A 26,236-nucleotide genomic window follows, 5' to 3' on the forward strand; every position below is an offset into this window, starting at 1 on the left:
TCTTTCTATGCGGTTGATGGCACCACAGGATGGGTATCAGCTGCAGTTACCAAGAAGATGTCATGCTAGGCAACTTCCCAGGAGAAGGGGACACCAGCTCCATCAGTAGGTGGAAGGGATGTGAGGGAATGAGGTGGCCCCACCCTCACGGGGGATTTTGTGAGGAGCTCAGAGTGCACAGAGGAAACAGCCTGTGGTAGTCTAGACACTTCCTCAGGCTCTGGGCTACACAAGGGCCTCTAGTTGTCTTGTGGCTGGCTCTGGTGTAAGTTTTATAAGGAATATTGCAGGAGGCCCATCAGCTATGAACGTGGGTAGGCTCCAAGCAACCTGAGCACTAGAAACTGGCCAGCTGTAGAAACAGCAGTCTTGAGTCTGATAGGCCCCCAACATGTCAAGACATCATAGCATACAGAAAGCAAAGAAACATTATTAACACAAAGAGAAATGGCAACACACGCCCACAGAGATGAACACAGGTATTCCACAGCTCCTGGAAATGAAGACAGGGCCACGTGCTGATGGGGAGACACCACCACTCGGTTTATTCAGACAGAAACAACAACTAAGAACCAACAAGCACACAACAGCAATGAGTCTACTGCACACAACACTGCAGATGAGCCTTGGCCACACAAGCGAAAGAAGCCAAACATCGCAGAGTCCGATATGGGATCCCAGACATGATGACGAGCTGAACTGCAATTCAAGACTCACATTTGAGTTGCTGCTGTCCATGGGACGGGGTAGAATGGGAGGACTGGGGGCTTTGGGAGATAATGTCTACATATCAGAGAGACCGGGGCTACCTAGTCTCTGTCCTTAAAACGCTCACAGGTTCAAAGGCCTTGGGTCAAGCATTCGCCCTAATTGTACTTCATTTTGACCGTATGTCAACACTGGAAGTGGGCAGACAAAAGGCCGGCTGAGTGGGAATGGGGAGAACACGGTGCTTTATTTTCCTTTTCTGGCTTCTGGGTGTGTGCCTGTCAGGAGCACCCCAGCCATTCCGTTTTCCTGGCCCTGAAGAGAATAGCACGGCAGTTCTGTTCCGTGTCACTGTGGCCTTTCCCTGGTCTCTACTGTTGTCTGCGTTTCTTGTGGTTGGAGACACATGCAACTGTCAGGTGTTATCTGCCGCCTTCATCACTGGGGCTTGTGTTCCCCTTGACTCCCAGGTTCTGGCATGAATTTCCCCAGCGGGGTTATCTTGCAGCATCCCCAGAGTTCCAGTATAGGGGGTGGTGACCTAGCCAGTCAGTGGAGGGCAGGTTGAAACATGGCGGATGGGATCCTTGATGCCTTTAGGACTCTAGGGAAGACCTGGAACATCCAGGATTCAGGGCCCAGGCCTCTGCATCCCCTTCCTGTACACAGGAATGTTCTGGGGCTTCCAGCATGGGGTTCCTTTCCCACCAGCACCCTGGATGCCCAGCAGCTCTGTGTTTAAAGGTGGATTTCCCTGCAGATAGTCAGGTAGGGACAGTGCTGGTCCTCTGGCTTACCTCCTTCCTGACATCCTCATGCAGCTGGGATGGGCAAGTCATACCATGAGGGCAACAGCTATACCTACTGGAGGCTTGGTGTGCTCATATGTTCTTTCATTTCTGCAGTCCCCAGGACTATCCAAACTGGGACCTCAGCTTTAGGGCTTAGAACAACTTGGCTGAGGGTGTAGGGCTCAGCTCTGGGAAACCCATCTGGCTGGTGGGGCAGAGGGGCAACTGGGACCATGACATGGGGCGATTTCTTGGGTGTCTCCCATGTCCTGCCCTTCACCCAGTAGAATCTCATAGAGCTGGGTACTGATCTTTCTCCCACCACTGGGGATTCTCCAGGTTGCCTGGTGCCATCTTGGGAAGGGGAAGAGGAGCCCCTCAGGTCTTCCCTACAACCTAAGTGCAAGGCAGACTGGGTGAGGCACCCCTGACCCTTGGTCGATGCCCCTCAAACAATGAGTCGAGGGCCTGTTTTCTTAGAGTCTCTTGGCAGCTCACCCTATTCCACAACATCGAAGGGGCTTCCCATCACTCCTGCTGGTCTAGAGAGACGTATTGAGGAGGAACTGTGGCCATACCACAGGACTGTGATGAGAAGTCTTACCTTCAGCCTTCTAATCCCAGAGAGGCAGAAGCATACAGGGATATCAAGGAAGATCCATGAGGGGATGTCCAGGCCCTGGACATGATTTGGCTCCATCACAACCCTGAGACTCCTAATGCTCTTGCCCTCCTGGGGTCTCTGGACCCTAGGAAATGCTCACCACAGAGCCCTGTGACCCTGAGGTGGAAGCAGAATTCCTGTGGTGCTTCAGTCTACCTGTGAGGACCTGAACTCGTTCTCCTGTGAGTGGGACCCATCCATATAGCTCACTGTTCTGTTTCTCACCAATTTGTCCCAACCTAAACACCAATTTGTCCCAACCTAAACAAAATAAAAACCTGCCCGGGCTCACACCTGACACCTCTGAGTTAGAGAGTAGCCCAACCTGGAGGGATGAGGGACCACTTCTTGGGGGAGGGAGAGGGTGTGGCCAGCAGAGTCACAGTGGGAGATTCCTGGTCTTATTGATCCCACAGCATGAGAGGCTCTGGTTCCTGAAGGTGGATGAATTTTTCATGGCCTCAAAGGACAACTGAGATCAACTCGGGATCATTCTCTGTGACACAGATGGGTGTGTGCTGTCTGTAAGTCAGGGAGTGACTGCCACTTGCTCTGGAGAAACTTTAATGGGGACTCGGCCTGCAACTGTATCAGCCCTCATTTCTCTCCAACCAGGCCCATAGTCTGACTAGAACCAGGGCCAACTTCCAGCTCCCAAGAAGCATCATCTCTCTCCTAGGTGTCTCATGGTCAGCCGGTTTGGAAGATGTGGGTGACTGACGAGTCGTATGGCCCTACAGAGACGTGGGAGCTGGGCACCACCACGTCCCTAGATCATACCAGCCAGCCAGGGAGGCAGGAAGAGTCCCACAGTGCCCAGAAGGCAGACAATGATGAACATCCAGAGGAAGATTCGGTCAATGACCATGGCCACGTATTTCCAGTCCTCCTTCACCTGCAAACACAGACATGGGTCACTCTAGCTCTCACATCCCATGGGCAACCAGAGAACCTTCTAGAACCTGGCACTATGAGCCACAGTTTCTGCATTTCCCATCAGACACACATCTACACACAAATTCGGTAAGACAGAGCATGCTCAGATAATCAGCTGGGTCAGAGCAGCTGCTGCAGGGTAGGACAGAGGGAGGTAACCTATGGGGTGGACCCATATGAGCTGCATGTGTGGGGCCTTTGAATTCAGACTCATTTGAATGCTTTCTGGTAGTCCACACTGCCACAGAACACTTGGGGTTCGTGCTGTACACTAGCTGGTCTTACCTGCTTGGCAGGTTGCCTAAACTCAAAATAGAGCTCCTCAGGCCTACTTTGGACAGACACAGGCCCATGACTTCAAGATGAAGTTTGTCTTATGTTTTCTAAAGCTGGTAGCACCACAGAGGCCAAGTCTACCTTCTCACAGTGCAGGTGTCAGAAGTGGGTCCAGGGGTTGGAGAGATGGCTCAGTGGTTATGAGCACTGGCTGCTCTTCAAGACATCACGGGTTCAATTCCCAACTCCCACCTGGTGGCTCACAACCATGCGTAACTCCAGTTTCAGGGATTTGATACAGTCTTCTGGCTTCTGCTGGTAGCAGGCATGCATGTGGTGCACAGTCATACGTGTAATCAAAACATCCATACACATAGCATAACATTAAATTGAGGAAAAGTGGGTCTCAGAGGGATGTCACCCATGTGTCCTAGGGCAGAAGGTAAGAGCCAGGACATGTGGGTAATGGGCTGATCACTAAGGCCATCCCAAAAGCAAGGGCTAAGTGCACAACTGTCCCCTGGTCTGGTTCTGACTATGCACATCCACTTTTTATATGGGCAGCATAGTCAGTCTGAGCAGGCAATGGTGTGGAGGCAGTGATGCCAGGAGATGTCCCATGGAGAGAGGAGGGTCAGAGACAGAGGGTGAGCAGTGGCAACACACACACATAAAGAAAGATCTTGGCCACCATCTTGGCCACCCAGTCAATCCTCATTGGACTGTGCTATATAGCATGTGGTGACAGTAAGTCCAAATGTCTATTGGCTCAGACTACAGGGTCTTCTGGATCCCACAGTGTGGACTCTAGCTTCTGCCAGGGGCTGATGCAAGGTAGCCACTTCCTCAAGCAGTTCTCAGAAGCAAAGACTCGGGAGACTAATGCCTGGGTCTGACTAGGCCTGAGAATTAGCACTGTGTTGAAGGCAGTTTCTGCATGCAGATCTAGCCTTGTACTCCAGGCAGGGTGGCTGTCACACACTGTCTTGCTCCTTCCTCCTCACTGTCCTGTGAGAGCATCATTTATCTAAAAGGGCTCTTAATAACCTCAAAGCTTGAGCAGAGCTGTACCAGGGACAGGGCGTGTGGGGGTCCTGAACCAGTTTTTGTGAACGGCAGGGAGTAAGATGTGGTAAGCAGAGCTCAACCCAGACGAGGAACACTTGGACTGGCTGTCCCAGTTGCAAGGGCTTCTACCCTGAGTTTTCAAAGGAATCATAAGTATCCTGTTGGTTTAAGCCAAAAGTAAGTAGCCACTTTCACTTAGATGAATAGATCTCTGTTAAATAAAGTGCACCTCAAGGGCTCCTCAGAGCAAATGGCTGGTGTTCCTCTTCCCCTCCCTGTACCTGGGACTAAGACTTGGAAGATGAAACACCACAGCAATGGACCAAAGCCCTGCTGTCCTGTCCCTATTAAGTCAGAGAGCTTCCCAGGGCCAGAACCAGGTCAGGCAGCTGCAGCAGGCCAACAGAGATGGAGGAGGTCACAAGCCCAGCCAGGGGACTGTGCTGGACATGCACTGGTTTCAGGAAGGATTTCAGCTAAAATTGTCATATCCATCCTCCCTCAGTGGCCTCACTCCAGTGCCTGGAGCTTTCCCTCCACCCCAGAGCTGCATCAAGACAGCCCCAGAACCAAACTTTCTCTGCAGACAGGTCTCTGGGGTCCAGAATGTTCCAGAGGCCTCCAGAATGGCTTCACAAGTTCCAGGGACTCAATGAGGGGGTGAGTGGCCGTGGGAGCCAGGACCCACTGCTGGGATGTGAGACATCAGCCTCGTTTCTTTCCAGGGCTTATCAGCTCCAGGGAAAAAGCTGCTAATGTCTGGGAGTGGACAACAGGCAAACCCCAGGTTAGGAAGATGAGCAGAAGCTAACCAAACAGAGGTCTCAGGAGGGGCCATGACCAATGCCAGGCCTCGGCAAGGTCAACGTAAAGAACAGATGCCACAGACATTTCAGGTGGCATAGCAGAGACAAAGGCAGACCAGGGCAGGACTTCTCCTAAGGCCTTCTTTCCCCGACCTCTCTCAGAGGCTCCGATTCTATACCCTGTCACAGGCAGACCCAGATTCGGCAAGCAATCTGCCTGGCCCCAGGAGTCCTGTATCTCAGATCATCTGATCCTAGACCCCAGTCCTGGAGACTTATTGTGACAACCAGACAAATGGGAAAGGGAAGACGGTCAGACAGAGCTGGAACTGCTGCCCAGTCCAATTGTTCACCAGAGCTGCCATCGGGGAAAAGTGCAGGAGCACTTGTTTTCGGTTAGGAAATACAGAAGAACGGGGACATTCTTGTTCAGGCATCTGTTAGAATTAGAGCCTGAACCATGAGGAACGAGTGCAGGTAGATTGGCTAAGCACCTGTGTTCGGCCTCCAGGTTCTAGAGAGTCCCGCAGTGGGGCAGCATTATGTCCTCACCCCACCGCCCTCCACAAACCTTGAAAAGGAACAATGGGGGGTGGGCAAAGATTCTGCTAGCTCCATTCTCTTCCCTATGCCCTCTCAACCTTGCTAGGACTCAAAGGACCACCCTTTACCAGGTGGGAATCCAGGGGAAAGCTGTTCTTGGGGTTACAGGTCGGCAGCAGCAGCAGCAGCCCCACTGCATTTTCAGGAAGACCTGTGTGGGACATGGGCTGTCACCCAGGCCTGGATAGCCAGTAACAGTCTGAACACTTCAAAGGAAGACCTTGTAGGTGTTAGAACCACAGTGCTAAAAACAGTCTCTCGACCTGCCACTTGAGAAACCTGGATAAAAGGACAGTATCTCAGTTTACAGTCCACCAGCTATACCGTGTCGTGTTAACCCCAGTGTGGCCTTGGGGACCTATATAGCCTGCTAGTCAGAGACTACACTTTGTACCCTCAAGGTGCGCAGCTTGTCTGGGCCCTTGGTCTCTGGATCATGTGTGGGAAACACAAGACATCCCATCCTATCTGGGCCAGGGACACTTCCCATGCACAGCCTTTGGCAAGGACTTACCGAGAAGTCAGTGTCTTCTGCCTTGAGGTGGTCTGCAATGTACTGGACGCCTTCTACTGCCCGTGTCAGGGCTGGTGACAGGGGCAGGTGTTGGGGAGGTGCTTTGGTGCCTCCCGCCTTGAGCACAGTGACTGGGGACACAGGAGATGGTTCCTTGCATGTGCATTTGCATGGAGAGGCCTGGTCTGACACGGGAAGCTGGGATGGACGGGCCTTCAGGGAGGTCGGGGAGCTGGTGGGCTTGCTGTCAGCCAGGGAGGCAGCTCCATCTTGGGAAACACAGTACTGGATACTCCGAGACCGGCAGCGGATGCCATCTTCTGCTGCTTCTTGGGAGCTGGGCACATGCTGGACACTCAGGGACCTGGCTTTGATGAGCATTGGAGCCCCACTGCTGCTCTTGGGTGGAGGACAGGAGCCAGGCGATGGACAGGGACTGGCCTTCTCAACCTCTGATGTCTTCAAGTCAGGGACCTCAAGGGGGGGTGACCTGCACGTAGGCTGGGTCTCGACTGCTGTGTCCGTGGGGTTGCAGAAAGTTGGGGCAGGTGACAGACCTTGGTTGCAGATGTCACTCAAGATGCCGGGCTCGCCCACAGGCTCTGGCCAGAAGCGGGGGGCGTTGGCCATCTTGTGCATGGACTCAATAAGTCTCCGGCAGTTGTCTTTGACCACAGAGGGGCGCTTCATGAAGAGGAGGCGAGGCACGATGTCCAGGAAGACTCTACGCACCCAGGCGGGCATCGTGTGTGTGCGTGGCGAGCGGTGGTGCACATTGAGCACGAAGACCGTGATGACGATGGAGAGGGTGACGAAGATCATGGTGAAGAGGAGGTACTCGCCGATGAGCGGGATGACCAGCGAGGTGGACGGGATGATCTCGGTGATGAGCAGCAGGAAGACGGTGAGAGAAAGCAGCACCGAGATGCACAGTGTGACCTTCTCGCCACACTCTGAAGGCAGATAGAAGACCAGCACGGTGAGACAGGAGATGAGCAGGCACGGGATGATGAGGTTGATGGTGTAGAATAGCGGCAGCCGTCGGATAATGAAGGCATAGGTGATGTCAGGATAGATCTCGGCACAGCACTCGTACTTCCTGGTGTTGTAGGTGCCCACAGCATCCACGATGACCCACTCCCCACTTTCCCAGAAGTCCAGTTGGTCCACACGGCTATGCATGCTCACTAAGTCAATCTTGGCCTTGTCGTAGGTCCAGGATCCAAACTTCATGGTACAGTTCTGCTGGTCAAAGGGGAAGAAGGTGACGTCGATGCTGCAGGAGCTCTTATAGATGGCTGGGGGTGTCCACTGCACCCTTCCGTCATAGAACAGGTGGGCCTTGGTCAGGTGGGTGACTGCAAAGTCTCCATCCGCACTGGCAGGAAACAAGAGAAAGCAATGAGTTCTGCCCCTCCATGGACCACACCCATAAACATTGCAGAGAAAACCTCCCAGCCTGTACCGACAGCTCTGACAGCCACCCACACGGTGCAGGACTGTGTGTAGTGGTGCGTGTGGTCTGGGCCGTCACTCACCTGGGTGCTTCAGTTTCTCACCCTTGATTCAAGGTGGCAGGTGGTTTGGAGAAGGCAGGGATGAATGGTGCGCATGCCCAGTGAGCAGAGTTAGTGTTACAGTCCTTGTTCTTTGCTGTTACGAAGGTGCAGGGTGGGACCAAACCACTGGCTTCTCCTGAGCACCCATTGCCTCCATGAATTTGCATTTGTACCTCCATTCCAAGGGGCCTGAGTCACCTCTGCTTATTGTGGCACTGTGGAAATTTCCCTTTGCCTTCCCCTGGTTTCCACCTGAGTGTCTCATGGACCGAGGGGAGGGGCTGGTGCCTGTCCTTTTCAGTTTAGGAGCTGACAACTAGACCCTGGAGCGTGCTATGGATATCCTGGAGGTCCCTGCAGGACCATAGCAAGCTCACTGGGCATGGAGAGTATGTGTCTACAGTGACAGGACAAGAGGACCCAGAGGCCTGATCCAGGAGAATAGGTACCTGCTGGGCCCAGGAGCAGAGGGGTGAGATACGCAACATTTCGTCCCCATCACCCATGAAAAGGACCTCACATCAAACAGCTGCTCATCGGGTCCTGGTTAATGGATCATCTTGCTGGAGGCCAGTTGGCCTCTCTGCCCATCTTATCCATACAGAAGACCCAGGCATGCACATAACAATGCATCGTGCCCACGGTCACTCCCAGGACAAACACCGTGGACCAAGCGCAAACTCAGGGTGGATCAACCCTGACCTCCTGCCACTGGAGACTAAGGTATCTTCCTCTCCACTGGCTCCAAGTACTGGAGGCCACCTCACTACAGGTCATGGCAGAGTCTGGATGTGGACTCCAGCTGTCTAATTCAGCCTCCAGTGTCTGATTATTGGCTTCTTGCCTCTCTCTGCCTTGGGGGATGTTTGTCAGGTTAAGCAGTGGAACCCGGGGCTGCTGTCCTTCAGGCCCCTCCTCTCGAGCAGAGTTCCAGCCTTGGCCTCTGAGCTTCACGAGCAGTGATGCTGTGCCTCAGTTTACCCATTATCGGAACTTGACACCGGGAAGCTGCTCTCAAGAAGCCTTCCTCACCCTGCTCACCTCCACAGCCCTCCCCAGAACTGGTCTTTCAGAGCCCAGCCTCAATTCTATTTGCCCTGTGGAACCTGGGCTGCGATGCCACTCTTTAGGCCTTGGCTTCTTCACAGGCCGGGCCCTAGATTAGCATTCACAGACCGTGAGAGTGCAATGCGCTAACGCGCTTGGGCAAACCCTGCCAGCTTCAGCTCAGAAACACTGACGGGAAACCTCAATTTATAGCTACCGAGCTCTCTGAAGCCTAATTAAATCCCTCAGTAATGGCACCCGCACACATCCCTTTGGTCTCAACACTCATAAGACAGTGTAGCTCAGAGACACAGACTCCAGAACCTTCTGTTCACCCAGCAGTCCAGACCCCTTCTGTCCATTACTTCTCCCACCTCCATTCACCGGTCCGGGTCATTGGCTAGTATCCTTCAAGGTTCTAAGGCAGAAGGATCCGTGAATTTCATCAGCCAACTGGCCCTGCTATCCTGATGAGCTTTATCAGGTCTAGACCAGGGCCCATGGTGGCCTCCTGGGAATTTTAGTGGCTCTTCCTTTGCTAGCCAAAATCCTGAAGTACCATGCCCAAGTCCAGAAGACTTGAGCTTCTCATGATCTCATTGGGTGTCAACCCTGGACCCTCCAGCATGTTAACCCACCCTGGGCCAGTGTCACCGGTAGTCATGCTGCATGTGGAAGGGACTGGAAACGCCGCTCTCTACATGCACCCTGATAAGGTTCCTGGCTGCACAGTGCACAGAGCTCAGCCTGGCTTCTACAGAAGCCGAGGTTCCCTCCGGGTACATGGGGGTGGATCTTGTGGCGCATTTCGGGCCGTGCAGATTCAGGCTTGGTTTTGTTTCCCTCTCTCGGTCCCATCTCTCCAAAAAATCAAAGCCTAAACACTCCAGGCACAAATTTAAATTCTCCCACAGCCAGAGAGTGGATCCTCCGCCTTGTAAACATTCTGGAGGGCAGGCAGGGGAGGCTGCAACCAGTTGGCAGACAGGAGGCCCTCGGGGCTCACTTGAATCGGTGGCTCCCATCTGCAGTCTGGGTGGCTGGGTCTAGGTTTCCTACCCTGGAGACACAATGGGGTTCAGCAGTCAGAGCTCAGGTTACCGTGGTTCCATCTGCCTTCACCAGTACTATTCGCCATTCTCTGTTCTCCCCGCCCTGCCTAGCCTGTCTGGGTTCCCCTTGTGAGTTTTCCAGAGCATCTAAACCTGAGTGTACGGCTCCCTCTGTTCCCTCTGGAGTTGCTGTTGGGCTTGTGTTTGCAGACAGGTCCCAAGTGCACTGGAGTTCTCTGAGGGTTGCAGTGCAGCCCAGCTCCTTCAAATTCTGGCCCTGCTTCCATATGGCACTGCCACGAAACCCCAGTTGTGGAGAAGGTGACAGTAAAGTCCACAGGGCTCAGCACTCTGTGTCCTACTTCTGGCTGCTCCTTCTTCTCGTGCGGCCAAGGGTAAGGTTCTCAGAATGCCCAAAGGATATTGCTGTCTCAGGGACCACTGGCAGCCCAGCCATGAACTAGGACAGCAGGTTTCCTCAAGTAGGCTGTCAACATTTCATGGCCGAAGCTGCTGATGCAGGGTGAGGATGATGGATCCTCAGTTTCCGCACCTTAGAGTCCCCAGGAAATAAGAGGAAGCACAAGTATTTGGGTCCTAGAGCCATCCAGTGTGTGTTAGTGGATTCAATGAGCTAGCCAGTAGCTGAGAGAGAATGGGTCCCAGATCCTGCCTACCCCTAAGAGGCCCCATCCCATGAGGAGGCATTCCAGAGGCAACTGTTTGCCCTGTACCAGGTGGAGAGCTTCTGGGCTTCCAGGAGAGGGAGCCCCACATCAACAAAAGAGTGGGGACTCCCGTATCCAGCACTGGGACCAGCCATCTGGCAAGCAGCTGCTGGAAATGGCCTTCCTCCCTGTTAGTACCAGAGTCCTATCAACCCTCGCCAGCTCCAAGTCCTGTTCAGATAGACCTCAAGTGCTCATCCCAGCCCCATAAAAGGGTCTCTGTGTGTGGGGGGGGTTGCCCCTTTCACAGTATCCTAGCAGGTAGAAGAGATAAAAAGGTGACCTTAGAGGGGTGGAAACTACTGGGTGCCTGTCTGTAGGAGCTTGAGTACTGGGCTATCTCCACCTAGTCCTCTGCTTAACAAATACCACCCAGGAAATGCATGTCCTTCCTTGTCATGGGTCCAACAGGCTGCCCAGAGTAGATTCAGTACTTGATCCCAGGGTTTGAGGGAGGATCAAGCAGAGTGTGGACCCCAGAAAGACCCAGTAGCTAGAAGCCTTCCAGGGTTCAAGGTTCAGCTGGATTGCTGCAGAAGACAGAGAGCCATTCTGAAGGAAGAGCAGGAATTGTAGACCTTGCCATTCTCTGACACATATGCTCCTCCTTAAGCCCACCCATAACACACTCTGGAAAACCACCTTCAGTGCCTTCTACAAGCCGCGGATGTGGCTAGTACTCCGCTCAATTAAAGAGGAAGAGAATCCCAGTCATTCTTAATCAAATAGGAGCATTTGTAGGTCAGACGGGCACCCCAGGGGCTGGAGGGGGCTGCTGGCAGATGGCTGGGACTAGGGGGTAGAAGAGCTTCTGTTTGCTTTGTCTGTAAGCACTGCAGAAGCTGCTGCCCACCCAGACCCTGAGGGAATAGAGCATCACCTCGGGGAGACTCAGCTCAGGAAGCCAGCTGCTCCCAGTCCTGGTCTTCTTGTGAGGTTCCCCGGGAGAGAAGTGTGAAGATGCTCGCCCCCTGTCTTGTCACCACTAACTGGATTTGTCTCCATGTGGACTTTAGCTTCCAGGAGCTGAGACAGGGTGTGAGCTGATCTTGAGAACCAGGTTTGCCCACTGGCTCAATGCCCAGTGTTGGATACACAGCACGAAGGCAGGACGAAGAAGAGCGGAGGCGAGGCTCTATAGAGCAGCCTCGTCTCTTGCTCTTTACCTACTCCCAAAGTCCCCTGCGTCATTAGTCAACCAAACTGTGACTTGTGCATGGTGGGGGTTAAGGACACCGGCTTGAGATGGGATACTGGTAGTCGCTGCCAGAAGAGGATGTCGAATCCATTCTCTGCTCTTAGGAGACCAGCAGAACTAGAAGTTCTCCAGAACCCAGAGCAGGTATTCCCAGGTGCTGGTGGCCATTGGGCTTCCTCTCCATTTGGTCTTCTTTGACCCTAGCAGCTTCCTCGATGTGTGGGTCCTGAGCTCACCCCCCCACCCCGGGCCCACATGGCTTACTTGTTGTAGAGGACGATGTCAGGCCTCCAGATGAGTTCAGAGGGGATGCGGATGGAGGTGACATTCTCGTAGTCACCAGGGTCCCAGCGCAGCTTGTAGTCGTGCCACTCCTGGGTGGGAGTGGAGAGACGTGTGTGAGATGGATGTAGGGCAGAGGGCAGAGGTGGGCACGCCCTCCCCACTCACCTGCTTCACCCACACGTTGGTTGTCATCATCTGGTTCTTCTCGTCCTAGGGCACAAGTAAGAAAGGAGCTTGAGGTCCTCAGTAACAGATATGTTCCAGCCTAGGTCTACTTATCCATAGCTAGCCATAGGCATGGATGAGCAGTGCTAAACATCAGGAGAGAAGGAGTGCCTCAGCCCTTCAGGTAATGCCACAGCCGGGATGGCAGCCTATGGGGAGCCAAGGATAGGAGACAAGATCCCTGGAACCTTTCCAGAAAGACATGGGGGATACAGTTCAGCCCCAAATGGACCCCAGGCTCCATGTAGACTGAGTCTTCTTCCCAGAAATCTGACAGCCTTTCCCACCCACATTTCTCCCTCCTTCTCCCTCTGTGGATGAAACCCATGTGCTGGCCGGGGAGGTCTTGACAAGAGCCAGGGTGGACATTGTGGGACAATTCTGGTAGTTTCACCTCAAGGTTGCTATGTAACAACCAGGAGATCTAGGCCATAGTTTCCTCTGTGAGGTCTCTCACAGCCACTGCCCCAATTTACCTACCCTCCCTAGGCCTTTATTTCCCCTCTGTGCCATAGGAATGGGCCCCTCTGTTGCATTCCTGGTAGGGAACAGCAGGTTGAGTCCCAAGTTCTGAGCAGTCAGCTCCTAAAACAGACAGGACCCTTGTGGAGAGCAAGCCCTGGTGCAGGCACAGGCTTCTGTGAGGACAGAGAGGCAGCCAGGGCTGTATCTTCCAGACACTCAGTACCCAGGAGGGGCCTGCAAACTCAAGCCCAGAGTCTAGGGAACAGCACTGAGCCTTGCCAGAGAGCGTGAAGGTCTGATGTGCACACCTCATACTGGGCAGCTTACTTCCCAATCTAGACCAGCGTTTTCCTTCATCAGCCTAAGCATGACAAACAGGCTTCTCAGAGGACCTAACCAAGGAGATCCCAAGTCATCCAGCAAGGAAGTGTCTTGCCAAGAATAACTCGTGCCCCACAAAAGTCATTATAAACTGGTATGTGGTGGGGGAGACTGCACCCCCTGAATGCCCAGCCTCAGGCCTAGGTCCTTTCTAGTACAATCACCTAGGAAGGTCACCCAGTGGCCTGACCAAGTCCCCTCCCTGGATGAGAAGACAGAATGCAGAGCAGTGTATAGGCTGCTGCTTCCTGTGCTGCCGGCATGAGCTGGCTCATCCCTGCATGAGCTAGTCTGCAGCAACCTCATCCCTGTGTGACCTTGACCCCATACCCAAGGAAGCTGGGAATGGAAGGCGGTCTGCCTCAGCCCATAAGGCCTCCGGGGTCATCAGAATAAATTTGACTGTGGCATGGTTGGGTCTTCCTTTCCTAGTGTATCCCTTCCAGCTGCATGAGGCCGTCACACTTCAGGGGCCTTTGATGCTGCAGACGTAGAGCAGAGCCGTGAAGCACATTTTGCAAGGGCTCAGCATTGGGTTAGGAAACCACTGGGGATTCAGTAGCCTTCTCCACAGCTGACTCTGGGGTTAGGAATTCAAGCAAAGCACTTACTGGATGCAGACCTCAAAGAAGGCATCTGTAGTAGATATGTTAGCTCACAAAGGGACACAGACAGGCTGGACAACTACAACGGGGCACCTGGATCCCAGCCCTCAGCGGAAGGAAGCAAAACAGGCCAGACACAGGTAGACCTTCCTACACAAATGTGGCCATGAACCTCCAACATGTACAGTGCCAACCTGGAACCAGCACTTCCCTTTTAGCAGAGTCAAGCTGCCTGGCAAGGTGTGGGGTGAAACACTAGGACATCCTCAAACCAGGCCTGGGAGCTATGTATATGCATGTGTATACATGTTCCGGTGCGGTCTTAGCTAGATCGGGGCGATGATCAGGCCTGAGTGCCAGGTCTCTCACAGAAATCTTGGTGCTAGGTGTACTTTGGGCCTCAATGTCTCCTGAGAGGCAGAGAGAGAGAGGGAGAGAGAGAGAGAGAGAGAGAGAGAGAGAGAGAGAGAGAGTCAGAGACAGAGACAGAGACAGACAAAGAGACAGACAAAGAGAGAGAGAGAGACAGAGAGAGACAGAGAGAGACAGAGAGAGACAGAGAGACAGAGTGAGCACATAAGACTGAGCTCGACAGCCTTAGGCAGATCTGGAGGTTACCTCCCCAGAACCTTGAGCTACCGCCAACAATTGCCTCTGCCAGACTTGACTTTGTACTTTGCAAACCTCAGCAAGGTTGAGGGGCTTGTACATCCTGCTCTGTCCTTGATGTCCCCCAGCCAGGGACACTGTAGAAACCATTCCAGGGGGCCGAATGCTGGGCCCTCCTGAGAACAAAATCTTAGTGGCTGGCTCTGAGTAGAACCAACTGGGAAGGTCTCTGTGTCCAATCCCATCAACCTGAGGCTCTGGGATGTTGCTGCCTCTGTCAAAGATGGCATAGCAGCTCTCAGCTCACATTAGGAAAGCACACGTAACGGCTGAGAATCATCCAACACATTCAGTGCCAGCCTCAGGCCAACACTTCCCGTTGTAGCAGGGTGTGGGGTGGGTTTTTAGGGCACTGAAGGCCCTGTAGGGATAGGTCTCTCTCCTCCAATTCAGGCTCTGTTCCTGTACCCAGCATAACCCAGTATGGAGACCCCAAGCTTACCAAATCAGATAGCCTTTGACTGCCCTCACTGGGAAGGTCATACCTCCCCAGCAGGACTCTACCAGCCAGGAGAGACCCCATGCTGAGGCCCAGAATGAACAGGGCAGAGCCTTGGGTGGTACTGACATACAGGTGTGAACCAACCAGTAGCTGGAGTCCTCCAAGGCTGGTCTCCAAGGCAGCTGAGCCTGGTCAGGAAAGGCTGGGTCCTAACAAAACAACTCAGCCTCTCCTGAGATCAGTTGCCTGTAGTTTATTTCCTTGGGCTAGGACCTTGTCTCCTGTGCTTCCTCCAGGATTCCTTGGAGGAAGATGCCTAGCTCACACATGTCTTCCTGGACCCTCACTAGGAAAATGAATACATACAGATAACTAAACAGGACCTGTCTACAATTCACCCAAGCCACACTTTCTACACTGGTTGTATTTGGTGGCCTCTGGAATCAGCCTGAGATCTATGCGCCCGCAGCATACCACAGTGGCCACTCGAAGGATGCCACAGCCAGAGTTTCTACAGCCTCGCTGCTGAGGAGGGAAGTGGCCCTCTTAGACCCAAAGAAGCCTTTTTCTGATCTTTACTCCAAAAGGTGCCCTGCTTACTTAGGAAACATAGCCCACTAGTTATCCGATGAACAGGTCCAGAGCCACAGTGCTCCTCTCCCTTTCCCAGTTCTGAGCACCTGCTGAGTCTCAGGATGGCATTTTGCTGGCAACCTTGGTTGAACCCAGCCACGTGGAGTCTTGGTGTAGTAACTCCTGCAGGGTGACCCTGTTGTCCTACGTAGCACTAGGCCATCCCCATACCTACCACGTCAATGAGCTGAGCAATGGACAAGCCAAAGCGGACGAGGACCACATCTGAGATATTGGCTACTGGCCGAGACCACTTGTTGTAGCCGGAGAAGAGTCTCTTCAGGAGCCGCTCCTCCGCATGGGCCCGGGTCTCTATGTGGCTGCTAGCTGTGGGGGAGGCGGAAGGTTTAAGCTCAGATGACCACAGAGGCTGCCCCTCCAGCTCCACACCAGGCCCCATGCCATCAGAGCCCTTTCTTCTGATTCCTGGTAGACGTCGCCTTGGGGTCCTGGGCATGCTGCCTTGTTCACCTGCACCCCTACCCTTCCCCTCAAGGAAGCCTTTCCAAGGTCCCAAGAATGGGTCAGGCCCTCCCGCACTCCACCAGGAAAACAAGACAAGTGACACAGTGAACACTGAATTAATTGTGTAGAGCTCCCCCGCAGACAATCACTTCGGATGGAAGTGCCCTATCTCCAGTGACCGGAGACAAAGGACATGAAGTGACAGCAGGGAGGGGGTGGTGGTGGCAGAAGGTGTATGGGGCAGCTAGGATAGAGGAAGGGGGGTGACAGACGGACGCACTAATGAAAGAGGGCCAGGCACCACTTCTCCTGGCTGCAGGAGCTTGAGCCACTGTCCACAGGAGTGGTCCTGCTGCCTGGGCTTCTAGTGTACACCCTGACAATGACTGCAGACCCTCAGGGCCACCAGCACCCTGTGTTCATAGATGGATACAAGATGCCGTGGATAAGCACCACACTGCTTCATGAAGAGGGTGGTCCCTCATCCCACCAGCCAGCAGCCCATCTGTGTCCTCTCCACCTGCCCCCCCCCACGTGGCTAGGGGGCCTCCCTACCTCCATTTGCTGGGCTGCTGCATCAAAAGAGGGGGTTGGGAAGAAAAAGGGGAGCCTTTGCTGTCTACTGGATCTTGCTCACCTGAGAGACACAGGAACTCCTCAGGAGGGGACTCCTAGAGGTCCCCCCCAGCCTCCTCCTCCCTCAACCTCATCCATCCTGGTATCTTGAACCAACCAGTTAGGGAAGCCACTTTGCTCAGTGAGAAGGCCAGGATTAAACAACTGCAGGAAGCCCCAGCACGGGTTAGGGTTAGATGTGTCTGCTGAGAGGAAGAGAGGTGGAGGAAGCCTGGGAGCAGAAAGGATAGGGTGGGAGCTCCAGGGGCCGGGGCAGATCCCTAAAAACAGGGGCAGACATGGGGGCGGTCTGAAGGCGAGATTTGGCAGGATGGAACCTCCCTCCTAGGTGGACTCCACCTCTATCCTAGTTGTAGATTCTGGTTCCAGCTCCGAAATGCAGGCAGACCACCCTCCCCCACCCCCTACCCCCGCCTCCACTCAAACCCCCTCTCCCAGCACTTGGAGGCTGATTCCCTCTTCTCTGGCTCAGCTAGCACCGCAGGACATCAGAGCTGTAGTGGGTGGAGGAGTCTCTGTGGCTATCCCGTTGCGCGCACCCGCGGCTTGGCACCGCAGCCCGGGGCCTCCTCTCCCGGAGCCCCGGAGTCCCAGCTGCCAGGACCCGGGAGAAAAGGGCCCGTTTCGCGTTTCGAAACTTACCAGGCAAGAGGCCGGTCCCTAGGAGCAGCAGCAGCGGCAGTAGCAGCAGCGGCGGCGGCGCCCCGGGGCCCCCGATCTCCATGGCGCACCGAGCGGGCTCTAGACGAGGGCGGCTCCCGGCTGTGCCGCGCCTCCGCTCCGAGACCCGCGCGCACCCAACTTCATGCCCCGTGCCGCGGCCGCTCGTCCCTAAGCCCGGCTCCGCAGCTCGTCCCGCGGGGCGCGGCGGTGGGGCGGGAGCTCGAGGTTGTGGGCTCCGCGGCGCGGCCCCGCCCGGACCTGCTGCCTCCAGCCGCCGGCGAGAGGGGAGGAGGGGGAGGGACTGAAGGGAGGAGGGAGAATGTGGGAGGAGGGGGCGGACCGGGCCCCGAGGGTATGTGGAGGCCGTGCTCGGGCCCCTTGTGGGGGTAAAGTTTCCGTGTCCTCCTGAGGCTCGCGACTTGCGGGGAGGGGCTGTGTACTCCGCAGTCATTCCATCAATCTCGGCGTCTTTTGGAAATGAGCCCCCAACCCTGGTCTCCAGCCCTAACCCTGCCGGCAGCGTGAAGACTGCGGTGCACATTCAGGGACTGTGCCCGCGAGGAGGGCGTCCTGTTCGGCACTGGCTAACTCCGTCACTTCACCCCTCCTTGGCGTGACAGTTTGCAGTTTGGAAATAACAAGTCTCCTTCCTTAGCCCAACACTGAAGAAAGAACCTATTCCCCATTAGTCTCCTACACTCCTCCGGCACCGCAAGCCCAAGAATCATCCTGCGACGCCCAGGCCCCGCGCCACCCTTCTAGTGAGAAGAACCTGGTGTTCAGACCTTCGCAGGGCCAGCTCGGGACCAAGGTCCGTCTTTGTCCTTTTTAAGCGTGCAGATTCTCTACCCCTGCCTTCTCGGTGGACTGTGCCGGCATGAAAGCAGTTCCCCACCCCAGCTCTGCAGGCAGCGAGCTACTGGCCAGTGTTGTGGTTCCTAGCGTGACAAGCGGGGAGGGAAGGGGGCGTCTGAGCAGCAATGCAGGGAAGAGAGGCGATGTTTTGTGTTCCCAAGAAGGAAGAAACCCTGCCCAGCCTCAAAAGCTAGATGTACTCCAACCTCGACTCTGCAGCCGACTTCGGGCCCCCAGATGGGGACAATCCTGAAGTTGAAGGCAAGAGAGTGCTGTCTCTGTCCCTATAGCACATACCCCTCTGTCCCCAGGCATGGTGGCTCTGAGGCTGACTGTCCCTCTGGCCTTCTGTGCCGACCCCCACCCCAACAGTACAGGGTGGTTTTCATGGTCTGGTTTCCGTAGTCATGCCTACCCCCTTTCCCATCTCCCCACCTTGCCCCACCTCCTCTATCTGCCCCTCCAACAGTAGTGTACCTAGTTCTCTTGCCCTCTGGCCTACAGTGAATACATATGTCACACACCTGCTCTGGAACCTTCAGAGTCCTCCAGGTCACAGGAGCCATCTGCCTACACTCTGTGAGCAGAACCTACAGTACAGACTTCCAAAATATTCTCCTCCTGGGCAGAGCACCTCCACAGTGGTCATTGTTCTCCTGTCCCTTCCTAGATGCTGGCCCAAACACGAGGATGTGTTGCTATGCCAGACTCCCACAGTACTCTCTCTAAGTCCAATCCTTACCTCACCTATGCCTTCCCTAAAGTGGGTGCGGAAAGATTTAAGCAACTTGCTCACGATCACACATTCAGTAGTGGGATCCTGAAACAGGCTATCGAGCTTCAGAGTAGGCACCCTGACCTCGTGTGAAGAACGTTCTCTGGGTACCTCCTCCCTTTCCGCCTGGAGACTTTCCAGGAGCCAAGGGAAAGCCTGGGTTTCTCAGTAGAATTCCACTCTTTCCACACTCACCACCAGGGCTAATCCCCCCCACACACACAGCCTGAGCACACGCACACATTTCATGTGTTTATTAGCCCTTCACTCCTCTAGCTGAGTATTCTTAAGCACACTTGGACGAACAAATCAGCTTGTGGCTGGGCACTGCCTATGGGACAGAAAGCAAGCCTGTGTAAGGCTTAGCATGGTAGACCCCCAGGGGTCTGGGGAGAGCAGCACGTGGGTCTCACGTGGGTCCCAACTGCAGCTGGACCTGGGTCTACAGCCATTGATGTGACACCTCTGCTCCTTATTAGCACAGAACAAGGGTTGCCTGGTGTGACAGTATGCACAGCCAACCCCATCCTCTGTCAGTACCAGAAGCCAAAGATGGATGCAGGGTGGGGTGTGCCTGTGATTCCGCTACTCGGAGGCTGAGGCAGGAGGATTGCCACAAGTTCAAAGTAAGGCTGGGCTATGTAGTGAGTTTGGGGTCGGCCTGGACTACAGTGTTAGATCCTCTTAAATGTATTGAAGTAGCCAACCATGATCTAGGTCCTTAGGAGTTTCTTCCAGCTACCCTAGAACTCAGGTTAGGTGGTCTCATTCAGACATGGCTTTGGAGAAAGGTAGGCAGACTAAGGCTTCACACCGTCCCTGAGTGATATTTCCTTCCTAGGGTCAGTGATGAGGGTCCCGACCCCTGCTCCATGGCAAATCAAAACCTCCTTTTGGGTAAAGCTGCTTTGCTTTCTCTATCCTGAGTCTAACTCACAGTTTCATCTTTTGACTGTCTTGAGGGTCAGAGGGTGGGAAGGGGGCGGTGAGCTGGGTGAGCCCTCAGAGGCTTCCAGAAGAAGGTCCACAGGAGCAGTATAGATGCTGTGGTGTCCACTTGTACCTGGGGATTTGTTTTGTGTACAGGCTTTGGCACCCACTACCGAGTCTGTTGGTACAGCCTCAGGTCTGCGATTCCCTTTTCCAGACAACTCAGATGTAGGAGCCTCAGACCAAATCTGAATTAGCCCCTGGCTTATGACTGAGTCAGGAGGAACTGAGAGTTTCTTGGGGGGGGGGGCAAATCAGTTCTGTTGCCTGTTGGTCTTCAAGCTTCTAGAGGGAAGCTTTGTGCCCCGCCTTCCACATTGAGCAGTCCCGGGACAGTGGCTCACACCAGCAGGCAGTCTCTCCTGGGGCAAGAGGCCAGGTGGGGGGTCAGCTCCACCCTCAGGGCATTGCTGACACAGCCCTGTGCACCACGTGCACTAGCTCGCACACATCTGCCTGGCTGGTTGACTTTCCCTGCGGATTTGCTAATGCAGTAGATTAATCAGTCTCACTCATTAATTTGTAGGGCCCCTTCTGCCCCACCTGCTGGCTAGAATCCACTGCTGGGGACCCTGGGAATCCTGGTGCCGGGTGAGGCTCTTACTGAGGGCACCAGGCAAGAAAAGCCCAGCTCACATGTCTATAGACTACTCTGGGAAGAAGGTGAGGGTGACCCTGAGGCCAGAGTCTTGTGTCCCTGAGGGTGGGGGTGGAGCAAGCCCCTGCCCGTGCCTCTCTTCCTGGCTCTATTACTTCTCTTCCAGGATCCTGCTGCCCAACTGGACAGGTAAAGATACAGGCCTACAAGGGGACCTTCCTCCCTCTCTCTGCCCTCTCTACCCTACACCCTGTCCCAAGGACATTTCCATGGTAACCATCTGCTGGTATAAACAGGGATTCATATCCCTGTGTCCGAGACATGAGGCATTCATCCCACAAGGATGTGAGTCCAGTGGGGAGGCTCTGGGCCTCACACACAGGCAGGGATGTTAGTGTGGCTGGGCATGTGTGTGGAATGCAGATGGAGGGAAGGATGTATAACTGAGGGAAAGAAGAGGGGAGGCAGGGACAGACAGAGGGAGGGAGAGGGGAAGAATAAAGGAAGGGAGGAAAAAATATTTGCTTCTAGGGCTCAGCCCTGTCACTCTCATCCTTGGACCAGGCTCAACCAGGCTGAGGATTCCCCTGAAATGACCAGGGCTCATGGGCAGGTGGCTACAGAGAGCAGCAGGAGCACAGGGAGGGGACTCTAGGCCAGGCAGGAGTAGAGATACTCAGAGGGCTCAGAGCACTCCCTCACCATCATCTCCACTGCATGGGTGACCATGAGAACCTGGGGCCTGGCCACACTTCCTGCCCCACTCATCCTGACCCTTGGCTGCCTAACCCAGGACCCTACCAGTCACCCCAAGTACTGGTAAATGCACCGAAACAGAGTGGGCAACAGGCTGGGCCTGGTGCTATGGTGGCAACTCCAGGTCTGTGGGGGTTGGGGGGTCCTTGGCACCCTGAAGTCTGGTTCTGGATTAAGGGAGCATGCCAACCAGGTTCAGCAGCTGCCAGCATGCTAGCCAGAATCATCTATGGCTGTGGCTAGTGTCTGAAAGCCCACGTTCCTTGTTTTAGTAGTCTGATGATCTTCTTCCTCACCTGACTTCCTGTGGGTGCTCCCGTTTGCCAATAGTCCATCGATTTGCAAAGCAGGGGCAGTCAATGCTCTGCCTTCCTCCTTGCACCACCGGCACACAGTGCTTAATTCTTTATAAACACTCTGAGGAGGGCTCCAACTCCAGGGAGCACTTGGTGATGAATGGGAGAGATCACCCTGCTGGCTCCAAGTTTTACTGCTGGCATCATGGCTGGCAGCCAGAGTTGATTTAAAACTGCTCAGCCCCTCCCTTGCAGTGACCTTAGGCAAGCCATTCACTTTCCTGAGTCTTAGTTTCCTCAGCTGTTGAATGAGGTAGCAGTGGTCCCTTGCAATGAGGACCAGGTGCCTGGATGGTCCCTTTAACTTCCTTGGTGGTTAAGAGCTCTCACGGGAAAATCCCAGTGCCAATTCAGGTGCCTTCAGAGTCTAGGCTTGGGGCAGACTAGGTAAGACACAGCCCAAAGGGGTGACCCTGTTTCCTGGTTTGTGCCTTAGCACTTATGTACCCATTGGCCTCAATCCCCTTCGGAGACCACAACCACACTCAGGCCCCAGCCCTGGCAGCCAGAGCCTAAATCTCTCAATACCTGCTGATTCCCCAGCCCTGCAACGCAGCTTGTGTCCTGCAGCTGATGCCCAGGCAGGTGGTGGGTCTCAGGCTCTTTGTGAAGAATTTTGTCCTGACAGGCTGACAAAGAAAAGCCCTTTGTCCCCACCAGCTGGCTGCCTGCAAATGATTCCAGCCAGAGTCCCCCAGAAACTGCCTCTGTGAAGGATCAATGCAGCTCCCACCCTGAGGGACATGACCAGGAGGACAGGAGGGACAAGAGACTGTGGACATAGCTTTCCCTGTAGAGGACGGTGGGGGAGGGGCGCCCTCCTGAATCACACTGCATTTGGCAGCCACAGGGCCAGCCGGGGATTAAGTGACCCTCTGGGGAGAATGCAAGGTCCTTCTGGAAAATTCTCCTTCACCTCCAACTCACCTTGTTTCGAATTCCTCCAAGCCTGGCTAGGTGAATCCCTGTGGTCCCTCATGGAGCTGATATCCCAAGACCCCTGAGGTCACTGTGAACACCATGTCTGAAGTTGGCCCAATATTCCCCTCACTACTCATGTGGGCCAACTCTGGTGACTTCCGTGGTAGACCTGAGTCCCATCTGGATTTCAACATGTGACCTTGTACGTGTGCATCTCCATGTCATGGGATGTTCCTTCTATGATCTCTTGTGAGGGACACTATGAACATTTCAATGCTGCAGGCCCATGGACTTTGTGGGTGTCTGGCTCTCTCTGAGCCCCTCAGCACAGATGTGGGTAGAAGTCACTACCAGTAGCCAAGGACTCTCAGGCATATATTACCCAGACCTATATTGCTCTGGCCTATGAAGTCCCCTAGCCAGCAAGTTCCCTCAGATAAAAGACCTCCTAGGAGTGGAGTCGGAATTGGACTCTCAGAAACTGCCAGTGTTTGGTGTAGTGAGAGACTGGGCATCTGCGGATGGAACAGACTCTGCTTCTCCAGGGTAGTGCTCAGCCCTTCCCAGGAATGCTTTCACCACTGCGTACAGACAGTCAGGACCCCAGTATCTGGGGTATATGAGAATTACAGGAGCCCGAAGCAGGAAATCTAGCCCTGACAGTGTCCCTCTGGTCACAGATCTTGGACAGATTCTCCTACTCTTTCAGATCAGCCTCCCATGGCTAAAGCTTTGAGAACAGAGAGAAGATGTTGAGGAACAAAGGAGAGATGCTGAGGGTATAGAAAGCTCTTTCTTAGAGGACAGGAGTCACAGCAAAGTCTCCAGGTCCCTTCTGTACTCTCACCCTCTTGAGATCATTGCGACTTGTCACAGGTTCTCCAGAGACCAACACAGCTCCTAGAAACCATATACCAGGCTGACCTGAACCAGTCAGTCCAGTTTCTTCGAGACCCACATCCCACAAACAAACTGGAAAAGTATGAGTGTCCATGAGGGGAACATAATGTCTACCCAGTTATAGAGATTAGGCAAGGGACCCCAATGCCCACCTGGCTTCTTCAAGGGTTATAAGTATTGGGTCTCTGTGACAAGAGCCCATTGTGACCCCAGAGTGGCAGAAGAGTAAAGCCCAGATAGCCCTGGCCTCTCTACCAAAACCACAGGACTGTTGAAGCCTAGAGGCAGACAGAGACACAGAAAGTACAAATAAACTCCTATGTGTATGTGTGGAGTATGTATGTACATGTGAAGTATGTGCACATGGTGTGTATGTACATAAGGATGTGTTTACATAGGATGCATGTGCATGAGCATGCTTGTGCATGGAGTTTATGTGTGCATGAATCTATGTGTGGTGGGGTATATATGAACAGGGCATGTATTTATACAGGATGTATGTGTGTTGTTTATGTATGTTCATAGTGTGTATGCTCAGAGTTTACATGTGCCATGGGTATATGTGTACATGAGGTATGCGTGCATGAGGTGTACATAAATGAGTGTGTTTGCATGGGGTAAGCAGGTACAGAGTGTGAATGCACAACATGTGCATGTATAGATGTGTGTACATGCATGTATGCAGGTATGCGCATACACAGAATTGTGTGATGTGTGTACACTGAGTATGTATATGTTTGCAGAGGGTGTGCGTGTGAGTGTTCATGGGGTATATGCATGCATGATGTATGAATGTTCATATGGTATATGTTTATGGAGTTTACAGGTACATGTGTGTGCGTAGGGTGTGTTTGCATGGGACATGTGTGTATCGGGTATATTGTGTTTGTGTATGGTGTGTATGCATAGAATGTATATGCATGGGATGTATATGCATGGGGTAAGCGTGTACAGGGTATGATTGTGAATGTATGTGTGCATGCATGTGCATACATGTATGTATATGAGGTATGTACACAGAGGGTATGTGTTCATGTTTATGCACAGGCTAATTGTGCATGGTGTGTATATATATGGTGCATGTTTGCACAGTGTGTATATATGTGCATAGGGTATATACATGTACAGAGTGCATGATATAGCTCTCCAGCTGTGTTTCCTAACTGTGACTAAGTTACCCTTGCTTGCCCTGTGACTGACCTTTTGGCCCAGGCCCTGCCCGGCTCCCTTTCACTTTCATTTCCTTGAAGGGGTCCTATAGGAAACTCTGCTTCCACAATTTACTCTCCCTGGATCTGAGTAGGGCACTCATACTACTGCTTTCTATCCTGAGGCCTTGAAGGCTCAGATCTCTAGGCCCAGAAGATCATTACAAGGAAGACATTTCTCTTGTTAGGCAACTAAGAAAGGGGAGCATTCGACTAATTTTCCCACCTCTTTGCCTTGGGTGTTCTTGGGCATCTCAGTATTGGGCACTGGCAACCAAGACTCTTAAGGCTGCTGTGGGTATCCACAGCCTGCAGCTGAGGCATCTCCTGTCCCATCAGTAAATTGGGAGACTGATAGTGGAGCTCAGCTACATGGGAGGCTCCCAACCACCAGGCTTCAGGTTGGCTCTGCCCCACTCAGTGCCTCTCTCCAGCACCCAGTGCAGGACTCTGCATCTTCCACCCGTCCCTGTTCCCTGCCGTCTTTACCCATTCACATACCTTCCCCCTCACCGTCCCCACCGTCCCCAAGTCCTGTCCTGACTACAGCACAGTGGAGACTATGCTGGGTATGAGTGACCCCTGTATCCCTGTGGCATTTAAGGATGCCCTGAGGTGCTAGGGGCTCCTTTTCTGTTAAGCTTCAGTGTTCCACTGCTGAGAAGGCTTCTAAGACCCTGTGGAGGCAACTGACTCATCCTAATTAGGATGTCCTGGGAGGCAGATACACCTCTCAGGGTGCTACATGCCCATTCTCCTCCAGGGCAGGAGGGACAACGATGGGCATGGCCTTGTGAGCACCTGGTGACAGCATCCAGGACTTTTTGTATGGTGAGGGAGGCTAACTGTAGGACTCTAACGCAGGTGGATAAGGGAGTGGGCCCATCCTAGCAGTAACTCTAGGTATCCAGGTTGAAAGGAAGCTGAGGAACGAGAAGAGGGCTCTAAGTCATCCAAATGCTCCCAGACTAGGTCCCAGATCCACAGACACTGGATCTTACCAACTAGAACCCAGCTGAATGCCTGTTGCTAAGCATAGTATTGAACCTTCCTACGTAGTGCAGTTGGCTGGAAGCAGGGAGGGGGACATTGAAATGCTGTTCTGCCAGCAGGTGTTGGGCAAGACTCTACCTGCCTTGAATTTCTGAATGATCACAACAGAGCTGTAGGAAAGGGGTCATTTGTGCCTGGGAACACTTTTTTCCCTTCCATTTCTGGTGTGTTCTGACATTTCTCTTACCAGATGGATTGTCACAAACATCTGGAGTGACATTATTCTTGTTACTTCTGTGATATCAAAGCCAAGGTCATTGGAGAAGGAAGAGAGACCCAGCTCTGACACCTCCCCATCCTATATCACAGCCTCTGGACATTTGGGACACTAACATCCTGGCAGCATCTCGAATCTCACGATGTTACACTCCTCCATTCCTTCCACACCCATAGAAGCCGTGTCCT

General features: G+C 53.6%; 1 protein-coding gene across 3 annotated transcripts in view; it reads right to left on the minus strand.

Moving 5' to 3' along the window:
• The window catches only part of Chrna4 (cholinergic receptor nicotinic alpha 4 subunit), a 28,757-nt gene extending 10,145 nt beyond the window's left edge, over nucleotides 1-18,612 (minus strand). The window contains exons 1-6 of one of the 3 annotated variants that reach the window (XM_039104383.2): nucleotides 17,399-18,612; nucleotides 15,831-15,982; nucleotides 12,401-12,445; nucleotides 12,215-12,324; nucleotides 6,367-7,744; nucleotides 2,944-3,058 (exon numbers count right to left, since the gene is read on the minus strand). In XM_039104383.2, the coding sequence (XP_038960311.1) occupies nucleotides 2,944-3,058; nucleotides 6,367-7,744; nucleotides 12,215-12,324; nucleotides 12,401-12,445; nucleotides 15,831-15,982; nucleotides 17,399-17,960 (2,362 nt within the window). In that variant the 5' untranslated portion in view covers nucleotides 17,961-18,612. Of the gene's footprint in view, nucleotides 1-519; nucleotides 3,059-6,366; nucleotides 7,745-12,214; nucleotides 12,325-12,400; nucleotides 12,446-15,830; nucleotides 15,983-16,757; nucleotides 17,101-17,398 lie in introns of those variants that run through there. The other 2 variants (XM_039104384.2, NM_024354.2) reach the window with 2 other exon arrangements.
• Between the last annotated feature and the right edge of the window lie 7,624 nt (nucleotides 18,613-26,236).

Source organism: Rattus norvegicus, chromosome 3, assembly GCF_036323735.1.
Source record: "Rattus norvegicus strain BN/NHsdMcwi chromosome 3, GRCr8, whole genome shotgun sequence".
NCBI lineage: Eukaryota > Metazoa > Chordata > Mammalia > Rodentia > Muridae > Rattus > Rattus norvegicus.